This window comes from Micromys minutus, assembly GCF_963924665.1.
Source record: "Micromys minutus genome assembly, chromosome: 14".
NCBI classification, from domain to species: Eukaryota; Metazoa; Chordata; class Mammalia; order Rodentia; family Muridae; genus Micromys; species Micromys minutus.
Genome location: NC_137983.1, coordinates 24,114,398 through 24,135,369, shown reverse-complemented (window position 1 = coordinate 24,135,369; position 20,972 = coordinate 24,114,398). Strand labels below are relative to the sequence as shown.

Here is a 20,972-nt window from a genome sequence, read left to right as displayed (position 1 = left end):
TAAGGAGAGGGGGCGGGGCGTGGGCGTGGCCGGCGGTAGGCTGCTGTTGCAGTGTCGGTGGTGGTGGGATCAAAGCAGAGACCTGCGGCGCGGAGCTTGGAACGAGACGGTGAGAGTCTGCTGCTCTTGCGCCTCCAAGGGCCTGCGTTGCCACCCGGAGCCGGCGCTCTCTGGCCGGGTCTGCAGCTCCTTGGAGGAGGCAGGGGAAACGGGCGATCTGGGCAGAGGATCTTTTGTGTTGCCTCCAGGCTTGCTTAGGCAAGCACTGAAGGCAGAGAAGCTGGAAACAGCGCCGGGAGCGCGATCCCGAGTTGGGAGCCCAGACCCGGGAGGCCAAATCGGTGTCCCTAAACCTGAGTGAACCGGGGCGGGACTCAGACCCTCAAGTATGGCGCAGAGGCCCTGCCGAGGCACAAAAGGCGGAGTCCGGGGGATCGGGAGATCGCCCTGGGCATAGAGCTTTAGGGGCGGGAGGGGGTGAGTCCATGGTGTGGGTGAGCCTGGAAGCCGAGTGGCGGGAGGTTCCTGGAGCTGCAGGTTGAGATTTGGGCTCGGGAGCGGAGGATGGGTAGTGGAAGTTCTTCCCTTCGGCCTGGATGCTAAGCTGATGCTCTCCTTGAGGCGGCTCTAAGGGACCCAACCTCCCTCTGTTACAAGAGTATTTATTTAGTCCCTACCTTTGGTTTTCTCCAGTGCACTGGGATTTTTGGTTCTTGGCGGAGAGCTAATTTTAAGCATTGCTCCTCTAACGCTCTTTCTCACCCTGAAGTATTCGTAGAATACGCCACCTTATTCCTTTGTTGGTCAAAGTCACTGTAGGAGCTTGCATTGACATCTCTTGGGATATGCTCAGTTACTGTTCTTCCTTCACACTTCGTAATTAGTTGGTCTCCTCTGAAGCCCGACTTGGGCAGCAGGATTGATTCAGCAGTAGGTTATTCACCCAGGAGACGTCCTGCTCAGGAACCTCTCGTGGACCCAACTTCTTCCGCTGTTACTCGCCGAGCCTTGTAGAATACTACGGCTGAGAGATTTGTACCTGGCCCTTCTGAGTCTTGTGGACTTTCTGAGTGTCTGCCAGATTTTTACCCACCTCAGGGAACCGAAGCAGCCTCCTTGCACGTTTCTGCCTCCCTCCAAGGCCCCCTCTCCAGTGCAATCTTTAAAACATGAACAACAACAACAACAAAAAAAAAGGTTTTCTAGATGTTCGCGTTTACTCTAAGGCTTAGGGGTAAAACCCTATTCTCTAACCGGGTTAGCAAAGCCAAACCCTAGGTCTTGGCTGCCCTCGCACTTGATCTTTTATCCTTGTGTCCTTTTCGGGTTTTCTTTGCAGCCCTCGGTGAAACGTCTTACCTTTTCTCCCCCTGATACATTTGCTTGTGAATAGGAGCAGGTAGAGAGGTTTCAGTTCTTAGTTAAAAATTCTACGCTGAACCTTCCCATTCCTTCCTTTGGGTCAGGCATTTCCTGAAAGCAGCTGTGTCATTTCCTCTACTTTTGCTTGTTTATTGTTTGCCTACCGAACTGTGAGCAAACACCGCTTTGGCACTAACTTTAGCATGGTGCCCTTCCTTACTGGGTTTTTGGTTTTTTTTGGGGGGGGGGGTTGTTTTTGCACAAGTGACTGCTCAATGCATTTGTTTTATTACAACAAAATGGTTGATTAAAATGTGCACTAGGAGATTTTGGTGGGTGGGAAATGCGGGGCCATTGTTACTGTATGAGTATATAAAATAGCAGAAGAGGTGCTACTAAGCTGGGGGTTGGGCCAGCCTTTGGGAAGCCACTTTGGATGTGTTAATGCAATGTAGAGCCCTGTCATCACCCAGCGTCAGAAGCTTTAAAGGCTCCGATTTGCTGTCTAGCAGAATAAGGCTTTTGGAAAGCGAGAATGTGTTTGAATGAGTGGAGGGTTACTGAAAGGTAGCAATGCAACTGGTACAAAGTAACAAGTGAAATTCTGCACCTAATTAAATCAGATTGCTTTTGTGGGCCTGCAGGAAGGTTCTGCCTCCTGCTGGCTTAAGTAAGAACCCAGTCTCTATCTGATATAAGTGGTTCCAGTGCCACTCTCCAGTTTCAAACTTAGCAACACATTCATTTCATCTGCTTCCTAAAGTTACAACACAGTCTTTTCTTCGAACACATCGCACTGGGTCTGGTCTTCCTGTTAGATAATACTTAAAGTTCTACACCAGTGATAGAGGTAGAAAACGATGTGGAAATTCTTATTGTTTTATACAGTCATTTAACAGATTTTTTTTTTTTTTTTAGAGGAAAGGGTACTCTGTCATCTAGCTGTATGAGGCCAGGACCCCGGTGCTTACCAGCTCCTTCATAAATAAGACATAATCTATATAATCATAATCAGATGAAATAGTATGTGTGACAATGATAAGGGTGACATTCTACATAATAGTTCTTGTTTTGGCCTTCAGTATTGCCTGGAGAGCTTTATTCTGCTAAAGTACAGTGAACTTATCTTCAGTATAAGGCCTGAACAATATCTAGCTTGCTGTTTTTAAATGCCAGTGAACATGGATATAAGCTCTGTATCGGGGTAGGGTCCGCCTCTTCTACTACTTCATACACTTAGGGTCCAATGAGACATCTTCATACTGTTGATATTCAATAGATTACGTGCTTATCTGTAATTTTTATAAAGAGCATTAAGTATCTTCCACTCTATACTGTTATTTCAACAACAAGTCGTTTTCAGACAGTTCAGTAATTCTTACGCATCCCTAAGAGCATATAGGTTTATCCTCTAAGGTTCCTCTTGGGAGAGGACAAGACATACATATCCTTTGCAGATAGTAAGCACCAACTTCTTTCTAGCTTGTGCCTCTAGGTCAGGGAGTTTCCTCAGGCTTGTCTGCCTCCCGGGTTGTGTAGCCCATTCCTGAAACAAAGAAGCAAGGTGATTTATTTGTTCCTATGATACAATGTTCTCCATATTTTCTTTTCCTTTGCAGCTAGCTTTTCACTTTTATTATATTTTAAACATTAGAAGGTTGACTTCATCAGGCTCAATGACAACAGCCTGGTTAATGAACCTCCAAAGGAACTGAGACCAGATGAGACAGATTTGAGCACAAACAAAACCAACCTCTGGCGACATACACTGGGAGATCTTTACTGAACCAGAGGATTGTGAAACGGATGCTCGTTCTGTTTCACTTGTTTAATATGAAAGAGCTTGTGAGCCTTTATCCTCACTGATAGGTAATACATAGAATCCTAGTGTTTCTGAAGTCAGTCTGCACAGATGGATTGGGTTCCAGAAACAATTCTGCAGTGGCTTCATGCTCCCATCCATAGGAAGATGGGTAGGTATACAGGAAATGTTCTAACAAATGCTTAACCAGTATTATACATTCATAAGTGAATTACCCAACGGGATGACAGACATCATAATCATTATTACAGCTTTCTTCATTGTAATAAACGTAGTAAGTGTTGACCTGTATTTGTGGGCTTTACCAAGTGTGGGTAGAATTATAATAGAAAATGAATCTGTATTTAAATGTACAGATTTTTATCGTCCCCTGAATAACACCACATAAAAACGTTATGCAGTACTAGGTATCATTAGTAATAAGTAGTAGAGATGCTTAGCTTACATGTCAACACTACACCATTTTATACAAGGATTTGAACTTGAATGTGCTGTCTGAGGCAGGCTCTGGAGCCAGGCATCCTTGAACTCTCTGAGCTCCGTTTAACTAAGGTGTAAAGTGGGACCCTTATACCCAGGTGTTATTGTGAAACTGAAAATACCTTTGTGCCCCTCAGCCTAGCATGTGTGAGCTGGAAGTAAGAGAAATTGTTACTTTGGCTACTGCTTTGTTAAGCCTTTACTTCTAATCTTTGAATATTTATATCTAGGGAGATGATTCAGAAATGAAGAACGGTGACTCTTGTGTGTCATGAGATTTGGAAAACTCAGAGACCAGACCGATGCCTGGCCTCATGAGGTCTCTGTAGGTCGGCCACCAGAAGGTCAGCCTGATCATGGGGACAGATTCTCCAATTAAGAGTCTCCAGAACTTAGTCTGGGGAGATGGCTCAGAAGGTAAAAAGTGTTTGCAGTGCATGCATAGTACCTGAGTTCAGATCCCTAGCATCCACATAAAAACTGGATGTGAACTGTGGCTGGAGTCTACCCGGGATCTCAACATCCCAGTACTCGCTGCCTTAGTGTAGCCAAAAGAGAGAGAGCTCTAGGTTAGTTCAGTGAGAGACTTTCGTCTCAAGGCAGTAGAGGACGATTCCAGAAGTCTACCTCTGGCTTTTCTGTGCACAGGCATAGGCTGGCACACACACCTCTAAAACTGGTTTGCACTAATGTAACATCTCATTTTAAGTCCCTATGACAGGCAGGTTTTCATCTGTTTTATAATGGGTATCTGTCTTGTTTGTTTCAAGCTATTATTCATGCATTACACCTCGCTGTCTAATTTTGTATTTTATAAGTAACTTCTGTCCCTCTGCTTCTATTCTGAAGATTTACTTGTTCTGTGTTACTCTAGCGTTTGGAGGCAACACTGGCAAACAACTGTAAATGCAGAGACCAAGTTCCATCCTCTCACTCCTCTAAGGAAAACACAGTTTGGAGTATGTAAATCTCTACTTCAGAATGACAGTAAATTCATGCTGACAGCATTTCTAAACTTAAACATCTGATTGCTGTTGCTCCAGCCCAGTGGTCAGGGAACTAGAGAAGTGAGTCTGAGGCCTTAATTTCGAATCGTCATGGAAGGTGAAATGCATTACCTACAGCTTCCTGGTGAACATTAACTGTATTTCACAAAGTTTCCACTCATCCTAATCTGATGAATCCTAAACTGATGCAGGCATCTTCAGAAACAATTAGTGCTGAGTCCAGTCACATAATCAGTTGCTGAGCCTCAATGTATTGTTGTAAAAGCCTCTTGTTTATTTTCTCTACTTTAATACTCTCAGCCCCCGGCTGTTATCTGGGACAGTCTATACATCCCTGAAGAGATGGTTTTTTTTTTGTTTTGTTTTTTTTTTTTTTTTTTTAATCTTTCAAAGATGAGATCACTATCCCTAGAATAATTTGTCTCCAGCTGGGTATTAGCTAATGGGGATGAGGTAATGTGGAGTCTTTCCCAAGAGTGTGGATTTGGTACCTCATGTGGGAAAAGCAGATGATGACAAATAGAGTCAGTGTGCATATATCTCGTGCTAGAAAGATTTGACTTAGTATAAAAAAAAATACATTAGCAATGTATTAAAATGAGCTGATGATCAAGACAATTTACAGTGTTCAAGTACTAAGAATGAAAAACGTTATACAATATGGTTTTTGTTTCTGAGGCATCTTCGTGAAACAGGGAAATACCATTTTGACTCTCGTTCTAAAAAGATTTTTTTTTCCATTCATCTACCAGTTACTTTAGTAAAAGAAATTCAGCTGTCTTATGGCTAACGTCAAAGTGACTGTAGTTACTTACGTTAAGACTAATCTGTCTGAGTTCTTTCTTTAACTTTCCATAATTGATTATAGAAAATTGGTTGGATATATGAAGAGGAAGTGACCACTGAAAAGTCACCTAATATTTAGTTAAAATCTATCACTGGGGGCCAGCAAGATGGCTTACCAAATAAAGGTACTTCTTACCAAACCTGACAACCTGAGTTTGTTCCCCAAGATCCACATGGTGGACAGAGAGAACTAGAAACAGCTCTGAAGGTTTGTCCCCTGATCTCCATACCCACATGCCTGTGTACACACACTAGATTGTTTCTTTTTTTAACAGTTTAGGCCTTCCATTGGTCTGAGCCAGGAAGCAAATGTTATAAAGTTCTGAAACCTGGGTGCTCTGAAGCTGTATCTGGGTGCACCGGTCAGAAGGAGGGAACAGGTTTATCTTACAGCTTCATTGCTGGCACGACCCAAAAGGTTATTAAAACTCACATTTTCAGGGCCAGACATGATTGCACAGACCTTTAATCCCAGCACACAGGAGGCGGAGGCAAGCAGATCTTTACAGGTTTGAGACTATCTTGGTCCACAAAGTGAGTAAGATAGCGAAAACAAAAAAGTCGATTTTCCAGTCTGAGTGGCTATACTATTTGGAGGTTTTAGAAAGATACCTTTAAGACCTTAATGGCTGGTGAGAACCAGTGAATACTTAGGGTTCCCAAGAATACACTATGAATTTTGGATGGGATAAACTCATAGAGGGGAACAATTTGAGGCAGACCATGGGGACACTGGCAGAAACTCTAGATTCAAATTAAGAACTTATCTAATTTTGGTTTCTAATAAGAACAAAAAGGCATTAATTTTTAGGGTAATTTAGAGGTACCCTCATTATTAACATTCCCCCACCAGAATGATATATTGGTTAGAACCAATGAGCCTATGTTGACATCATTATCACTGAGGTTATTCTCCATTGTCAACTTGACTATATCTAGAATGAACTACAATCCAGAAACACTGGCACATACATCTTTTCTTTTTTTTTTTTTAAGACTTATTTTGTACACTATCGCTATCTTCAGACACACCAGAAGAGGGCATCAGGTTCTGTTACAGATGGTTGTGAGCCACCATGTGGTTGCTGGGATTTGAACTCAGGACCTCTGGAAGAGCAGTCAGCGCTCTTAACCACTGTGCCATCTTTCCAGCTCCAGGCACACACATCTTGAGGCAGGAATACAACATGCCTTTACTCTGGATCTTGAGGTGGGATGACACGTGCTTTTTGATCTGGATCAACAGGAGCCTTTAATCAAGTACTTGAGGCATAGGGGCCATTCTTACAAAAATCTTTAAGGTCCAGGTGTGGTGGTACAGGATTTTAGTCCCTTCTTGCTGCCTTCTGATTAAGATGTAGAACTCTCAGCTTCTTCTCCAACACCATGCCTGCCTGCATGCTGCCATGCTTCCCACCATAATGATAAAGGACGGTCCCAATTAAATGTGTTTCTTTATAGGAGTTGCCTTGTTTGTTGCCTTGTTTTCTTCACCCAAAGTCTTTTTGGTTGGTGGGGGGGTTGTTTTGTTTTGTTTTGTTTTGTTTTGTTTTTTCAAGACAGTGTTTCCTGTGTAGTTCTGGCTGTTGAGAGTTGGCACTCAGTCTGTAAACCAAGCTGGCCCCAAACTCAGAGTGCTGGGATTAAAGATGTGCACACCACCGCCCTGCCGTCCAAAAGTCTTACAGTTGGCAGTCAAGTTCATTTTTGGTCCTGTCCTGTTTTAAATTGGAGCAAATCTGTGATGATGACTCTTATCCAAGCTGTAGCAACATAGGAAGTGCTCTCACTGTCAAAACAACCTCTGTGCTCACACATCCCCCCCAACCCTTGGCAGCCACAGAGCTGCTTAGGCTGCTGTGTTTTCATCCTTCATAAATGTTATTAAATAAGAGCAGCACTGTTAGCCTATTCCAAGTTGCTTTTTTGACTTAGTAAGAATGTGTTGAGCTGGAGAGATGGCTCAGCAATTATGAGTACTAGGTCTTCCTGAGGTCCTGAGTTCAATTCCCAGCAACCACATGGTGGCCCACAACCAGCTGTGATAGAATCTGAGTCCCTCCTCTGGTGTGTCTGAAGACAGAGAACGTGTTACAGTCTGCCTTGACTTCATGATGGATATGATGTGAGCATCTTTTCTTATGCATCTTCGCTATCTCTATTGAAGCCCACCTTGTTGTTTGCTTGTTTTCTTTTTTTAAGTACATATTTAACCAATGGAAATACCATGTTTTCATAGACTCAAATGTCTATTAAGCCCTTTGGGCTATATCTACCTTTTGTCTGGACTTCTTGGTGATGCTGTACTCTTCTCTAGTTACTCCAAATAATTACACCTTGTTCCTGGACCACAGACAGCTAAGTGTTTTAGCTTGTGGTCTGGACACTTGGCATAGCTAGAGACAAGTTGATCTTTCTTCATGATATTTCTAGTTCACAGAAATTTGAGATTTCTTAGTACCTGCCATTTATTATCAATAAGAAAGAAAAAAGCAGAGAAGCCCAAACCTGGCAAGGCAAAGAGGACTGGCTGCTTTCGCAATAGAAGAGTATCCTTATTTTTTCACTCTTTGGTTTTATGAGATTGTGGAGCCCAACCTTAAACTTGCTAAGTAAATCAGACTAACCTCAAACTGACAACATCTGCCAGTCTTGTCTCCAGAGTGCCCCCCATACCTGCCTTTTTCTCCCCCTCCCCCCCATAGGCCTGGGTATTTGTCTAGCACAACCCTGGTGACATGGCCTGCTCTGGCTGACAGTATTTTCTAAAATAACATGTAATGCTATTGTCTAACATTGAAACAACAGATGATAGAAAAACTAGAAGATATAGAAGAATGTTACAAAGTAACTTGGCAGCAAACCTACCACTTGGCCACTGCTAATAAATGTAGTAATGTGTAAAAAGAGAGCGTGCTAGATTTCTATAATCTGTTTTCACTTAGCCTTGTATTAGCATTGATGTCACTGATAAGAGATTCAAAAAAGCCTTAAAGGAAAACAGCTGCATGTATGGACTTAGTAAACTAGTCATTGGTCTGTACCCCAAGGTGTTATAGACACACACTCACTCGTCAGTTTACCACACCAAACTTCACAGTTTTTACAAGCCAGTGAGGGGCTCTTCCCAAAATACTCTCAGGAGGTCTTATCAGTGTCTCCCAGTACGGAACTGCCTCTCACATAGGCTGGGCCAATGTGATTTAGAGGTATGGCCACAGGAAGCTAAAGGAGACATTTAGAGCCTCTTGCCTAAAGGCTTTGGTTTCTAAATCTAAAGGGAATGGGTAACATCCTGTGAGAAGCACCAAGTCCTCCACTTATCACCTTCTACCTCTCTGCTACCTCCGTGGACTTTGTACTGAGCCGTGACTCAGTGGCAGGCTCTGACTTACGCTGGAGTCCCTGCATTAAATCCCCAGGACCGCCTAACAAATCCGTAAGATAGTTCGCTTATATTTCCTTCACTGAGGATGTTGGCCCTCATCTTAACTAAGGTAGATTTCGTATGTACCCTGCACTTCTCTTTACATCCCTTGAGAAACCCCAGGCTTCTTCGGCTCCTGCATCTTCCTCTGTGCCGTCCTCACTGGCCGTGGCTTAACAAGGAGAACCCAGAGGCATCCTCAGCCCCTCACTCCCATCCAACTTCTGTTCTATCTCTCTCCTCCCATTCACAGCCAAGTAGGAAAGAGTGTTTTCCTACAACGGGAGTTGTTTATTGTGATTTTCTTTCTTCCTCAGCCCAGGACAGCCATTGGTTCCCTTTAAAGTACAATTTTCAAAAAAAAAAAAAAAAAAAAAAAAAAGTAAAACTTGACTGCTCTATTAGAAAATAAAGTGATGTCAAGACTTATTCAACTGTTAGTTGATTAATGGCGCTGTAAGATCTTGAGTCCAGTTCAGAACTGGAGGACCAAACAAATGTAAAGGGCTGAGTGTGTGCAGAGCAGTTCCCTGGTAGTCTTGTAATGGTAGTTATGTGAACTTGGCTCCCGGGTCTTCTGCAGGCTTCACGTGTAAACAGCAGGGTGCCCAGACTGTCAACTGTTCGGCTACCGTTTAGGTCTCCGTCATCTCCTCCCTGGACTATTCTAGAAGGCTTCTCGCTGGTCGAGTGATCTTGCCTTTCCTAAGTATCTCTCTGGTCCAGCACTAGTCAAACTGGTCTTGCTGTACTGCATAGAACAAATTGTTTCTAGGCCTTTGCTCTATCTGATACTTACCACCACCACCATAACTGTTGGGAGGTGGGGGTTTCTATATCATTCAGTTCTCTATAAATGTCACCTCAGAGATGACTCCATGACCACCTAACTAAGCAGCTCCCGCTTTCTCTCCCCTTTTTGGCTCTGACAGTGTCTGAAACCCTATTTTTCTTAACAGTGCCCACTGTAAGCCAACAGCCCCCACTGTAGCTGTGACATTTTTATAAAGCCAGTGGCCTTCTGACAAGGTTGGGAATGGTGAGCGTTCCTTTGGGCTTGGCACACCACATCCACCCAGTTCTTTTTTCTTTCTCGACTTCAAGTTTCCTGAAGGTAGGAATTTGACGAAAAATCTGTGCTCTCTGAATACTTGCTTGCTGACTTAAAAACTTAGGGCATCCCAGTAGTGCCCACATCCCGTGGTTTTCTAGAAAGCAGAGTCTTCACTGACTGGCTCTTGGAGGCCTATGAAGCACTGTCCTTCTGTGGTCAGGCTGAAGTATTGTCACTTCCTCTTTCTGGATTCTTCCTGTGTTTCCAACAGCACACCAAACTAGGGGAAAGATAGGGACTTAGCGTTGGAGCCTTCAGTTATTTGCCCTGTGGTATTTCTGACGTCAGCATAGGGCTGAGGTTAAAAGTTGTAATTTGATCAAAATATTTGACACAGACAGAGATTCTAGAGTCTGGAGATTCATTTGAGATTTTTAGTACTTGCTTTATGTCTTATTTCTGTTTGTTTTCTTTATTTGGGGATGTATACACTCACACCCAAGTGTCTTTCCTTTTGGAGAATTCTAGAAAGGCAGCTGGCTTCCTTAGCATAGCAAATGAGGAGAGGTGTCCCTGTCTTGTATTTAGGACAGAGTCACTTAGTATCAGAAGTCAGATTTCTGATTATGAGACTGGAGATTTGGAAGTCCTGGGAGGCTGTCACCATCGTGGTATAGTGTCCTATGAACTTGATTGTTGAGTTTTGTTTTAGTTGAGCTGGGAGCCAAGTTCCAGTACAGAACTTTAGTTGTTGTGTGGCCAGGGAAAGAAGGTATTATCTGTTTTGATTTCCAGGGACACATAAATGGAAAAAACAAACAAACAAAAGACTGATTGCACTGCACACTCTGTTTTCTTGATGTAATTCATAGTTAAGGAAGAACAAGAAAGGACGGGGCCTACATTGTGGTGCCGTAGTGAAGGGCCATTCTCCACACATCTGACTTTTGGGACCAATAGCATTTGATATAAAACAAGAACTTTAGGAGAAATCAGCATGGCATTGCTAATATGATAATATATAAATCTCTATAACGATTAGTTATGAGTAACTTCTCTTTTTCCCTCTATTCTAGCTAAGAAAAGTAACCATGGAGAACAACAAAACCTCGGTGGATTCAAAATCCATTAATAATTTTGAAGTGTGAGTATTTATTTATTTTTATTTGTTGTTGTTTAAGGCAGGTTCTCCACTTACCCCAGGCTAACCTGGAGCTCTGTAGTTCCGACTGGCTTCAAATTTGTGATGGTCCTCTGATTTCTGCTTTCTAAGTGCTAGAAAAATAGGCAAGAGTTACTTACTGTGTCTGGTGAAATTGGTATAAATACAGTTCTGTGGAGTCAAAGATAGATGGGTTTGCTCAATACAGCTCACTCTGAGGAATAGGGAAGCAGAGAGAAAAATGGCTTTCAAACCAAAGAAACCAGGCTACCTCTAGCCCCAACAGCGGTGCAGCTTTATGTAAACCCGTGTCTCTGCTCTCATCTTGAGAGCAAGGACGTTGCTTAGGTCCTATGTTAAGTGCCCTTATATTTTTGGCTTGGGATGCTCTGGTCTTTCTTAATGCATATCCCGTCTTGGTCTAATGTTGGCTCATAAAGGAGACAACAGAAGATGGTGAAAAACCAACTTTAGGCAATGGGAATTACTATTTAATTACAAGTGGTCAAGGGTCACAGTTTTTAATCCCTTATCCAAAATGACTAGGATATTTTAGACTTTGGACTTTTAGATTGGAACATATTCACATAGATATAGCAAAAAAAGCATTACAACTGAGACCCAACCTAAATGTTTGTACAGGTGTGTGTGTGCGCGCGCGTGCGTGCTCGAGTGTGCAGGTGTGTATATATTGCGGTGCACATGTGGAGGTCAGAGGCCGACTTTTCCTTGTTTCCGATGCAGGGTACCCCAGGCTATTAGTCAGGTTCTAGCCTAGTCTCCTGTTTCCACCTCCCATCTTGTAGCAGGAGTGCTGTGAGTGCAGATGTGAGTCACCACTCGGAGCAGTGGTTCTCAACCTTCCTAATGCTGCAGCCTTTTAATACACCCTCTCAGGCTGTGGTGACCTCCACCCCAACCATAAAATTATCTTCATTGCTACTACACAACTGTAATTCTGCTGCTGTTATGAATGGTAATGTAAGCACGTGATATACAGGATATCTGCTTATGAAAAGGTCATTTGACTTCCAAGGGGGTCACCACATACAAGTTGGAAACCCCTATGAAAAAGTAAGAGCTTTTTATATAGTTTCCAGGGATTGAACTCAGAGCTGTTAGGACTGCTTAGGAAGCACTATGTTTGACCTATAAATTCTAAATATCATGAATTCATTGCTGTTTCATATACATTTTATACATGTATGCCAAAGCTAGTTTTGTATATCTTCCGTGTGCCTGCGTTTTGAAAGTGACCCGTTACATGGGCCTTGGTATGGAACGTTCCACTGTGGCATTCTCTTGACATTCAAACACTGGCCAAATTTGGAACATTTCCAATTGTAGATTTCTGGACTAGGGCATGTACAGCCTGGGGGACCTAATTTTCTCTGTAAAATGTGGGTCCTTTACCTCTAACTAAACATAATGGTTCTTTTTTTGTCTGCGTTTGACCCCTTCCTTCAGTTACTGCTTTTACTCTCTCTACCATTAGTTTTAGAACTGTGTAATATGTAAGATAGTCTTAAGGCTGAGTATGTGTCCTTCACAGTGTTGATGTTTAGCTGTTCTTAGACTCCTCTTTGGTCATGCATGGGTCAGGCATGTGCTCAGTCTGTCACAGTTGTTGGAACGAGCCACACCTTTATAAGCATATTGCTCTGGGCAAGTGGGCAAGTTTCACGCAGCCACACTGAGGCTCTCCTATGAGCCTGTCTAGACTCTTAAGAAAATAATTACTGACCTCTGATCTACCTAGCTAATATTTTTATACAAGTGACTGCCAACAAGTATTTTCAAGGATTTATGATAATTCAATTGTGTATTATTAAATTTATTCATTGGCTTAGCTTATAAAGTTTTAGGACTCATTTAGTGTGTGTGTGTGGGGGGGGTCTTAGATAAGTGGATTGCCCAGAGCTAGCCTAGGCTACCCTCATAGGTGAAATGGGTTGTTGTGAGTGCATTTGTGTTTTCTTTTTCATCCTTGGTGATTGGGATCAAACCCACATGCCGTGAAATTTGAATGAAGGAAGGATGTAACATGAAGCTGGTACATTGATAGTCTTATTAAACAAATGTTAGCATTCTTCTGAGTCATAAAGTTTGTATTAATAAAAATCCTCACTGGAGAGATGGCCATTGGCTGCTCTTCCAGAGGTCCTGAGTTCAATTCCCAGCAACCACATGGTGGCTCACAACCATCTGTAATGGGATCTGATGCCCTCTTCTGGTGTGTCTGAAGACAGCTATGGTGTACTCACATACATAAAGTAAATAGTTTTTTCTTTTAAATCCTCATTTCTACCTTTGTACCCGTCGTTGTTTTCCATGCAGAAAGACCATACACGGAAGCAAGTCAATGGACTCTGGAATCTATCTGGACAATAGTTACAAAATGGATTATCCTGAAATGGGCGTGTGTGTAATAATTAATAATAAGAACTTCCATAAAAGCACTGGTATGTATCTAACGTAATGTTTTAAACATTTCAAATATTGATGCCATTTACATTGGATATACTATGAAAAGCAATATCGAGGAGTTTTGAGTTAATAAACTGACACAGAAAAACCGCATAGAGATGCCCTGGAACCTAACAGGTCCCATATTCAGTATGAACCCTTCCTTCTTACCTCTCCTGGGACTACGGGACATCTGCTGCCACCCAACAGAGCCAGTTCCTTGGGACTGGAAGACAAATGACTGGCACATGAGGTCATCAGCCCTGGGGTGGCTTAGAAAGTATCTCTAGTGACCTTAGGCCATAAACTCACCGACTCAGGCAAGTGCGCCCCAAGGCCTCTCCTGAGCCAGTTCTAGAATACAAATTAGGGCCTCTGATCTCAGGTTACTAGGGCTGTTCCCACCCCGTGACGTGTTTCCTGTTTGCAGAGCTAGTACCTAGCTTCAGGCAAAGTATGCTTTTGTGTTTACAACTACTGTTTAACTGAGGCCTTCCTGATAATGAATGCTCTCAGTGGTGTTTAAGTTGACTTTACTAGTAGTGTTAGGATATGACTCAGGGCTTGTATTGTAGGTCACACGCTCCAGTGGAAGGCTACACGTCCAGGAGTGTATGCCCTGCAGGGAGTGGACCTGAGGGTTTTCTTGTTGTTGTTTTGATGTTTTGTTTTAGTATTGTGCTTTTTTGAGACAGAGTTTCTCTTGTGTAGTCCTGGCTGTCCTGAAATTCACTCTGTAGACCAGGGTGGCCTCAAACTCGGGATCTGCTTACCTCAGCCTCCTGAGTGCTGGGATTAAAGGCCTGAGCTACCAGCACCTGGTGTTCCTTCCTTTTTTTAAAACCAAGTTTGATGCTAAGCATGCAGTATGCCAAGAGCAGGATTGTCAGCTCACACGTGCTGCACCTCTCATGGGTACGAACAGAGCTAGTAAAAAGCATCTTGTGATGAGTGGAAAGACTGAATGTTACCCACATAGCAGAATGCCTGGTAAACAATGTCTGATAATAGCGGTGGACTTTTTCCTTGTACAATGTACAAGCAGTACTATGTACTGATCAGCAGCACTGATTTGACATTGAAGAGAGTGTCTCTGAGCAAACTACATAACCCAAACTTAGATCACGTGCTTTTTCCTATCTTCTGAAAGTTCTTAGTAGATATTATCATGTTACATAAAATGAACTGGCAAAATTTTTTTTTTAAAAAAACCAATGACTATTTCCCCAGGGTCTTTGAAAATATTCAGTAAGATCTGGCGTGGTAGCCCATGCCTGTAAGCCAGGCACTTGGGAAGATTATTGTGAGTTCAAGACCAGGTTGAGCTACATGTGAGACTTTGCCTATGAGTGAGGGAATGAATGAATGAATGAATGAATGAATGAATGAGAAAACAACAGAGTGCTCCATCATATAAACTAATCACAGTTTACCAAACAAATCTCTATTGCCGGGCATCTGAAGTCCCCTCTTATTTTCAATGTTCAAACTGTTATGGAGGATATTTCTGTCATGACAGCTTGCAGCAGCTGTTATAATAAAGAATCTTGTGTAGTAACAGAATATAGACTATCCCCATGATTGAAATAAGAAGGCCAGCATTTTAAAGGATGAGTTTATTGGTTGTATGAACGGCTGCATAGTTCATTTATTCCCAAAGCAGTTATTCTTTAAAATGTGATTAAGAGCTCTTTCTGTCTCAAGGAATGACATCTCGCACTGGTACCGATGTCGACGCAGCTAACCTCAGGGAGACATTCATGGGCCTGAAATACGAAGTCAGGAATAAGAATGATCTTACTCGTGAAGAAATCATAGAATTGATGGAGAGTGGTAAGAGATAACCAGTGTAAATCATGTCCTTTGGAAGCCTCAGTGTGGGGTGGATGGTGACTCACAGCTGGTCAAAGAAGAGAAATTAAGTGTCTGCAGAGCTCAGTCAGAATGGGACACCTATATCCCAACCCCCACACACACCCAAGGCTCAGATACCATCACAGAGAGACTGTAAGAGGAAGGCAGCATCTCTGTAAGCAGGAACCCACAGCAGTCCTTGCTCTTACACGGAAGGGAGCCTGGGGATCTATTGACAGTTGAGGGCTGCTGGAGGAGGGAGGGTCCACTTTATTTAAGGGTGTGGTCCCCGATTGGTTGACGGTGCTTCAGTGAATGGGCCAGCTCCAGTCTACCTATGGCCAGCACAAGTTGGACCCTGTGTTATTTTTTTATCTAAGAAGAGGAGGGGGCATAAAGTTGGGAGGAGTTGGGGATATGTATGTACGAATATGATCAAAATTGCATGTATGGAGTTCTCTAAGAATGACCGTCACTGAGTAATGGGACTAGCTATAATTATAGACAGACAGGGAAGTGTGAGAATTATACTGTACATTATTTTGATTGGTTTTGTTTGTTTTGGGGATACGATCTCACTATTTAGACAGGCTGGCTTCAGCTGCCTCTGCTGCCTGTGGTGGGACTGAAGGCATGCACCATCACACCCAGCTGCTTATATATTAAGAACATGTTTGTTAATCATGCCATTCCCTAAAAATGGCTCCAAATGTGCTCTGCCTATGTTAGACTTAGATGCTCTTGAACGTCTATTCTCAGCTTCTCCATCTTGTGGTCATGGTGTAGCAGTAACCCCAGATCTCTCTCATTAAGCTAAGACCATGAAGTCAAAGCCGCGTTAGTCCGATGAGAGAACTAGATACACATCCGACAACCACGGCTCTTCACTGTGTTCTCGTACAGTGCAAAGCTGCCAGGTGCCTTCCTGTCTCTGTTTTTGTTTTATGTTATTTCTGACTGTCTTTCCAGTTTCTAAGGAGGATCATAGCAAAAGGAGCAGTTTTGTTTGTGTGATTCTGAGCCATGGCGAAGAAGGAGTGATTTTTGGAACGGATGGGCCCGTGGACCTGAAAAAATTAACTAGTTTCTTCCGAGGTGACTACTGCCGGAGTCTGACTGGAAAACCGAAGCTCTTCATCATTCAGGTAGCGCATGGCTGAGCAGCCTGGTGCTCGTGAAAGAGATTAACTTACCTAAATATCAGTATTTACGTTTGGTTCTGGGGCAATAGAACTGTTATTCTTATTTATCTTAACGGCCATTTAGAGAACCTGGAGTACATTGCAGTGTTGCTCCTATATCAGAAAAGCTCCTTAGAGTTTCTAGATAAATTACGTGTGTCCACGTATGTCTCCCGACACACAGGCCTGCCGGGGCACGGAGCTGGACTGCGGTATTGAGACTGACAGTGGCACGGATGATGATATGTCATGCCAGAAGATACCAGTGGAGGCCGACTTCCTGTACGCTTACTCTACAGCACCCGGTGAGAAAACAGCAACGCGATGTTACATGGGCTTTAGGTGACTTATGTTGTGACCCATTATAAAGCTAAGCCGTGATTATTCTGAAGGCTATTTAAGATGCTTATATACCCTTCACAAAGGTGCCCTTACATTCCTAAAATAACTAACCCATCATCTTAGTTACTTTTCGGTTGCTAAGACAGAACACCATGACCGAGGCAACTTACAGAAGAAAATGTTGAATATGGAGCCTGTGATTACAGAGGGTTAGATTCCATGGACCACTGTGGTAGACAGCAAAGATGGGGCGGGCATGGCAGTAGACAGCTAGGCTTATATCTCATCTACAAGCACAGCGCAAGGTGGAGAGAACTAACTGGGAACAATGTTGGCTTTTGAGTCCTCAAAGTCCTGACACTACTTTTATCAAGGCCACACTTTCCAATCCTTCCCAAACAGTTCCACTGACTCAGGACCAGGTATTCAAACATACAAGCCTATGGGGGGCCGTTGACATATAAACAACCACACACACACACACACACACACACACACACACACACAGCATTACGTTTGTGTGTGTGGACCTGTATGTGCATATGTGCATACTGATCTCAAAGAAAACCTAACTCTCACAGTTGTCCTTTGAGTTCTACATGGATTGTGGCACATACACAACCACACACACACACACACACACACACACACACATACACACATACATACACACACACAATAAGTACACTAATAAACAAATAAATAAATTTCTCAAAAATAAAATATACTCATTTTATCCAGTAGGTATCTTTCCAAACAGTGCACTTCTAAGCTAAACACAATGCATCCAATAGTTAATCTGAAAATAAATACAAAACCAGTATTTTCTTCTTTTGAGGCTTTTTCAATATTATTTATTATATTCATCTAGATGCCCCATAGGCAAGCTAATGTCATTTTTTGAAAGTGTCCATCTATAAGGGACTGAGTAGACAGTGTCGTAGTTGAGGGCACTTGTTACTCATGCAGAGGACCTGGCTTCAGGTGCTCACATCCGCATGGTTGATCACTACCACCTGTAACTCTTGGTTCCAGGGGTTCTGACTCCCTCTTCTGATCTGTGTGAGCATAGGACAGTCATGTGGTACACTGACATAGATTCAGGCACGATAACCAGACACAAAATAAGTAAAGAAACATTTTTAACGTGTGTGTACGTATGTAAGCAGTTTATTTCCTGCCTAAGTAGTATTACCATCGGGTGAGTTCTGATTGAAACACCATGTTATCTACACGGTCCCATTTGGATAGCTTTGCTTTTGTATCGTCTTATCTTTCTCTTCCTCACCCTGACCTGTTCCATCTTATGGAAGAGAGACCAGAAAGCAGAACTCAGGAAATCAACGGCCGTCAGTCCTGGACTGCCTTTTCTTTTCCGGCTGAGAGCAGCGAGGTCTGGGGACGAAAGGCGTTGATTCTTTTTTTCCTTTGTATGGCTTATAAGACTGAGGAAGCTTATCTTGGTGGTTATGGTTCTATAAAAATGCATGAACTCCTCCAGTAATGCTGTGATGTAATAGCAGATATGGCCCTCTGCATCTTGCCTTGTAGGTTACTATTCCTGGAGAAACTCGAAGGACGGGTCGTGGTTCATCCAGTCACTGTGTGCCATGCTGAAACTGTACGCGCACAAGCTTGAATTTATGCACATTCTCACTCGTGTTAACCGGAAGGTGGCAACGGAATTTGAGTCCTTCTCCCTGGACTCCACTTTCCACGCAAAGAAACAGATCCCATGTATTGTGTCGATGCTCACAAAAGAACTGTACTTTTAGCACTAAAGGGATGATTGCGAGTGGGGTGGGGGCGTGTGTCTGTTTTGTTCTGTTGTTTTGAAACCCAAGTGAGAAGACTGTCAGGGAGACTTTATTTCCCTCTCATTTAAATCAAATCCGATGTTCCGGGTGGTCTGCCTACGATACCACTGCCTACAATGCAGCTACCTCAACCTCAATATCAGGTAGTTGAAGTGAAATCTAACTAGGAACAAATAAATGTCAATAATGGTACTATCGTCATAGAAGAAATTGCCAAGTTACCCTTTTGTAATTAGCAAGATTTGGTGATGCTATGAATTTGGAAGCCATTATGAAGCAGTAAATCTTTGCGGTGACAATTTTATGCTCCCTCCTCGTGTTAAGAATGTCATTTTAGGTTTCATTAAACGTAGAAACAATAATGTCAAATGATATGTCTTAGAGCTTGAATCCATGAGCAGAGTCAAAGGCTTGAACCCTTGTTTTGGAGCTGATTTATGGAGGTGAAGAGTTGGACCACCATAGCTACATTATAGCTACTGGCTGTATGACAGTTGTCCAGGGCACGTATTTGTTATTTAAAAAAAAAACATAATTGTGTTTTTATTATTGGGATAAAAAATAACTTGAGTATTTATGTCGGAGGAAAACCATGTGTGAACGTGGTTGACTCTGAAGGCTACATTCCATCCGTAGCGGCCATGGTGGCAAAGGTGCTAAGATCCACCAGCATTTGTTTCTTATTCTTAAATAAATCAGCCAAGTTGTACAGACCAGCAGAATACCTAAAGAGCGGTTATGTAACAGCCTCAGACTGTTGATTATTAGAATGAAAATGAAATAAGGAATTCTATAGGAACATACATACCATAATGCCAGTTGTCAGATAGAGCATTAAGAAAGGAGAGATGAAATCTACTATAATTGGAGAGAAGATGGCAGAGCCATGGGCACATCTTCAGAAAAAGCCTGTCAGCTGGACCCACCTTGTGAGTATTGGTTTGTGTGGACGATGTCCAAGTTACCACATGAGAAAGTGAACCAGGTGAGAACCGTCTGCGATAAGGCTTCCCCAGAACGCTGAGCGTCTCAACAAAGTTCACTGAACTCCATGTACAGAGTCTGTAGCATGCTGACTTTTCTGTTGAAGTTTACAATGAAAGGAAAATGACAGTGGTATTTGTATCGTCACTAGAAATGAAAGGGCCATGGCACACAGGGCTTGGAAAGCTTCCAGAGGTCGGCCCTGCAGCCCGCGTGGAGGAGCTGCAGCCTGGACTCCATCTCTATCCGGGACTCTGTGCTCCAGGCTTCCTTATTCGTGGAGGTGCTGAGTCATTGCTGCCTCCCCTGAGGTGTCCAACATTTCCCATAAGCTTCCTTTTTGCACAAAGAAAGGAAGGAACCAATAACTGATGGATTTTTGTTTAGACTGGATCTATTGCTAACTCCATACGTACAGCATGTGGTATTTTAAAGTGTGTGCCCATGTGACAATTTTATAGAAGTTTGTTATCTTGCATTTTCATTTCAAAACATAAATTCGGATTTAAAATCATCAGTGAACTTGAGAGTTGTTGTTGTTATTACCGTCGTCATAATTGTCCATACTTTTTGGTGCTTTAATAAGTAAGTGAACGTTAAGATAATTTTAACCCGGAGTTTTAATTTGGGAGAGTCAAAGAGGTTGCAGCAGGGCTTAATCTGGTATTTTAGGTGTTGGCAAGTGGAAAACCTCTGAGGAGATGGATATGATTTAAACCCAGAGGAACATAGGAAGGGGTAGGGACTCATCTCTTCCAATGTTCACATAATAACCACAGCTTCTATTAACTCAAGGTCAAAAGTAGATCTAGGAACTCCCATTCCCAAGGACTGAGTGGCATGAATGTTTTTGTCCATGTGGTGGGTGGGGAGGATGGCTCAGTGGTTAAGAACATTGGCTGTTCCTTCAGAGGACCTGGATTTGAGTCCAAGCACCAACATGGCAGCTCACAATTTTCTGTAACTAGTTCCAGGGGATCCAACTGACTCTTTGCCTCCTTGGGGTATTTTGTGCACATGGTGCACAGGCATACACACAGGCTGGACACCCATACACATAAACGGAAGCCTTTAAGAACAGTAGGTCTTTAATGTCCTAGTAAAAGGCTAGCCCATCTGATGTCCGTCTGAGACATTACAAAGAAAACTGGAGTCATGGGGCTGGGCA

General features: G+C 42.8%; 1 protein-coding gene across 2 annotated transcripts; it reads left to right on the top strand.

Moving 5' to 3' along the window:
• The first annotated feature begins 34 nt into the window (after positions 1-34).
• On the top strand, positions 35-20,269 carry CASP3 (caspase 3). Of its 2 annotated transcripts, none has more exons than XM_080928912.1 (7): positions 35-109; positions 11,075-11,142; positions 13,498-13,622; positions 15,331-15,456; positions 16,450-16,625; positions 16,846-16,966; positions 18,555-20,269. In XM_080928912.1, exons 2-7 carry the CDS (start codon positions 11,090-11,092, stop codon positions 18,776-18,778), a joined length of 825 nt encoding a protein of 274 aa, XP_080785038.1. In that variant the 5' UTR covers positions 35-109; positions 11,075-11,089; the 3' UTR covers positions 18,779-20,269. The 2 variants fall into 2 exon arrangements, with proteins under 2 accessions (XP_080785038.1, XP_080785037.1); XM_080928911.1 differs by having other exon boundaries at positions 15,331-15,459.
• The last annotated feature ends 703 nt before the right edge of the window (positions 20,270-20,972 follow it).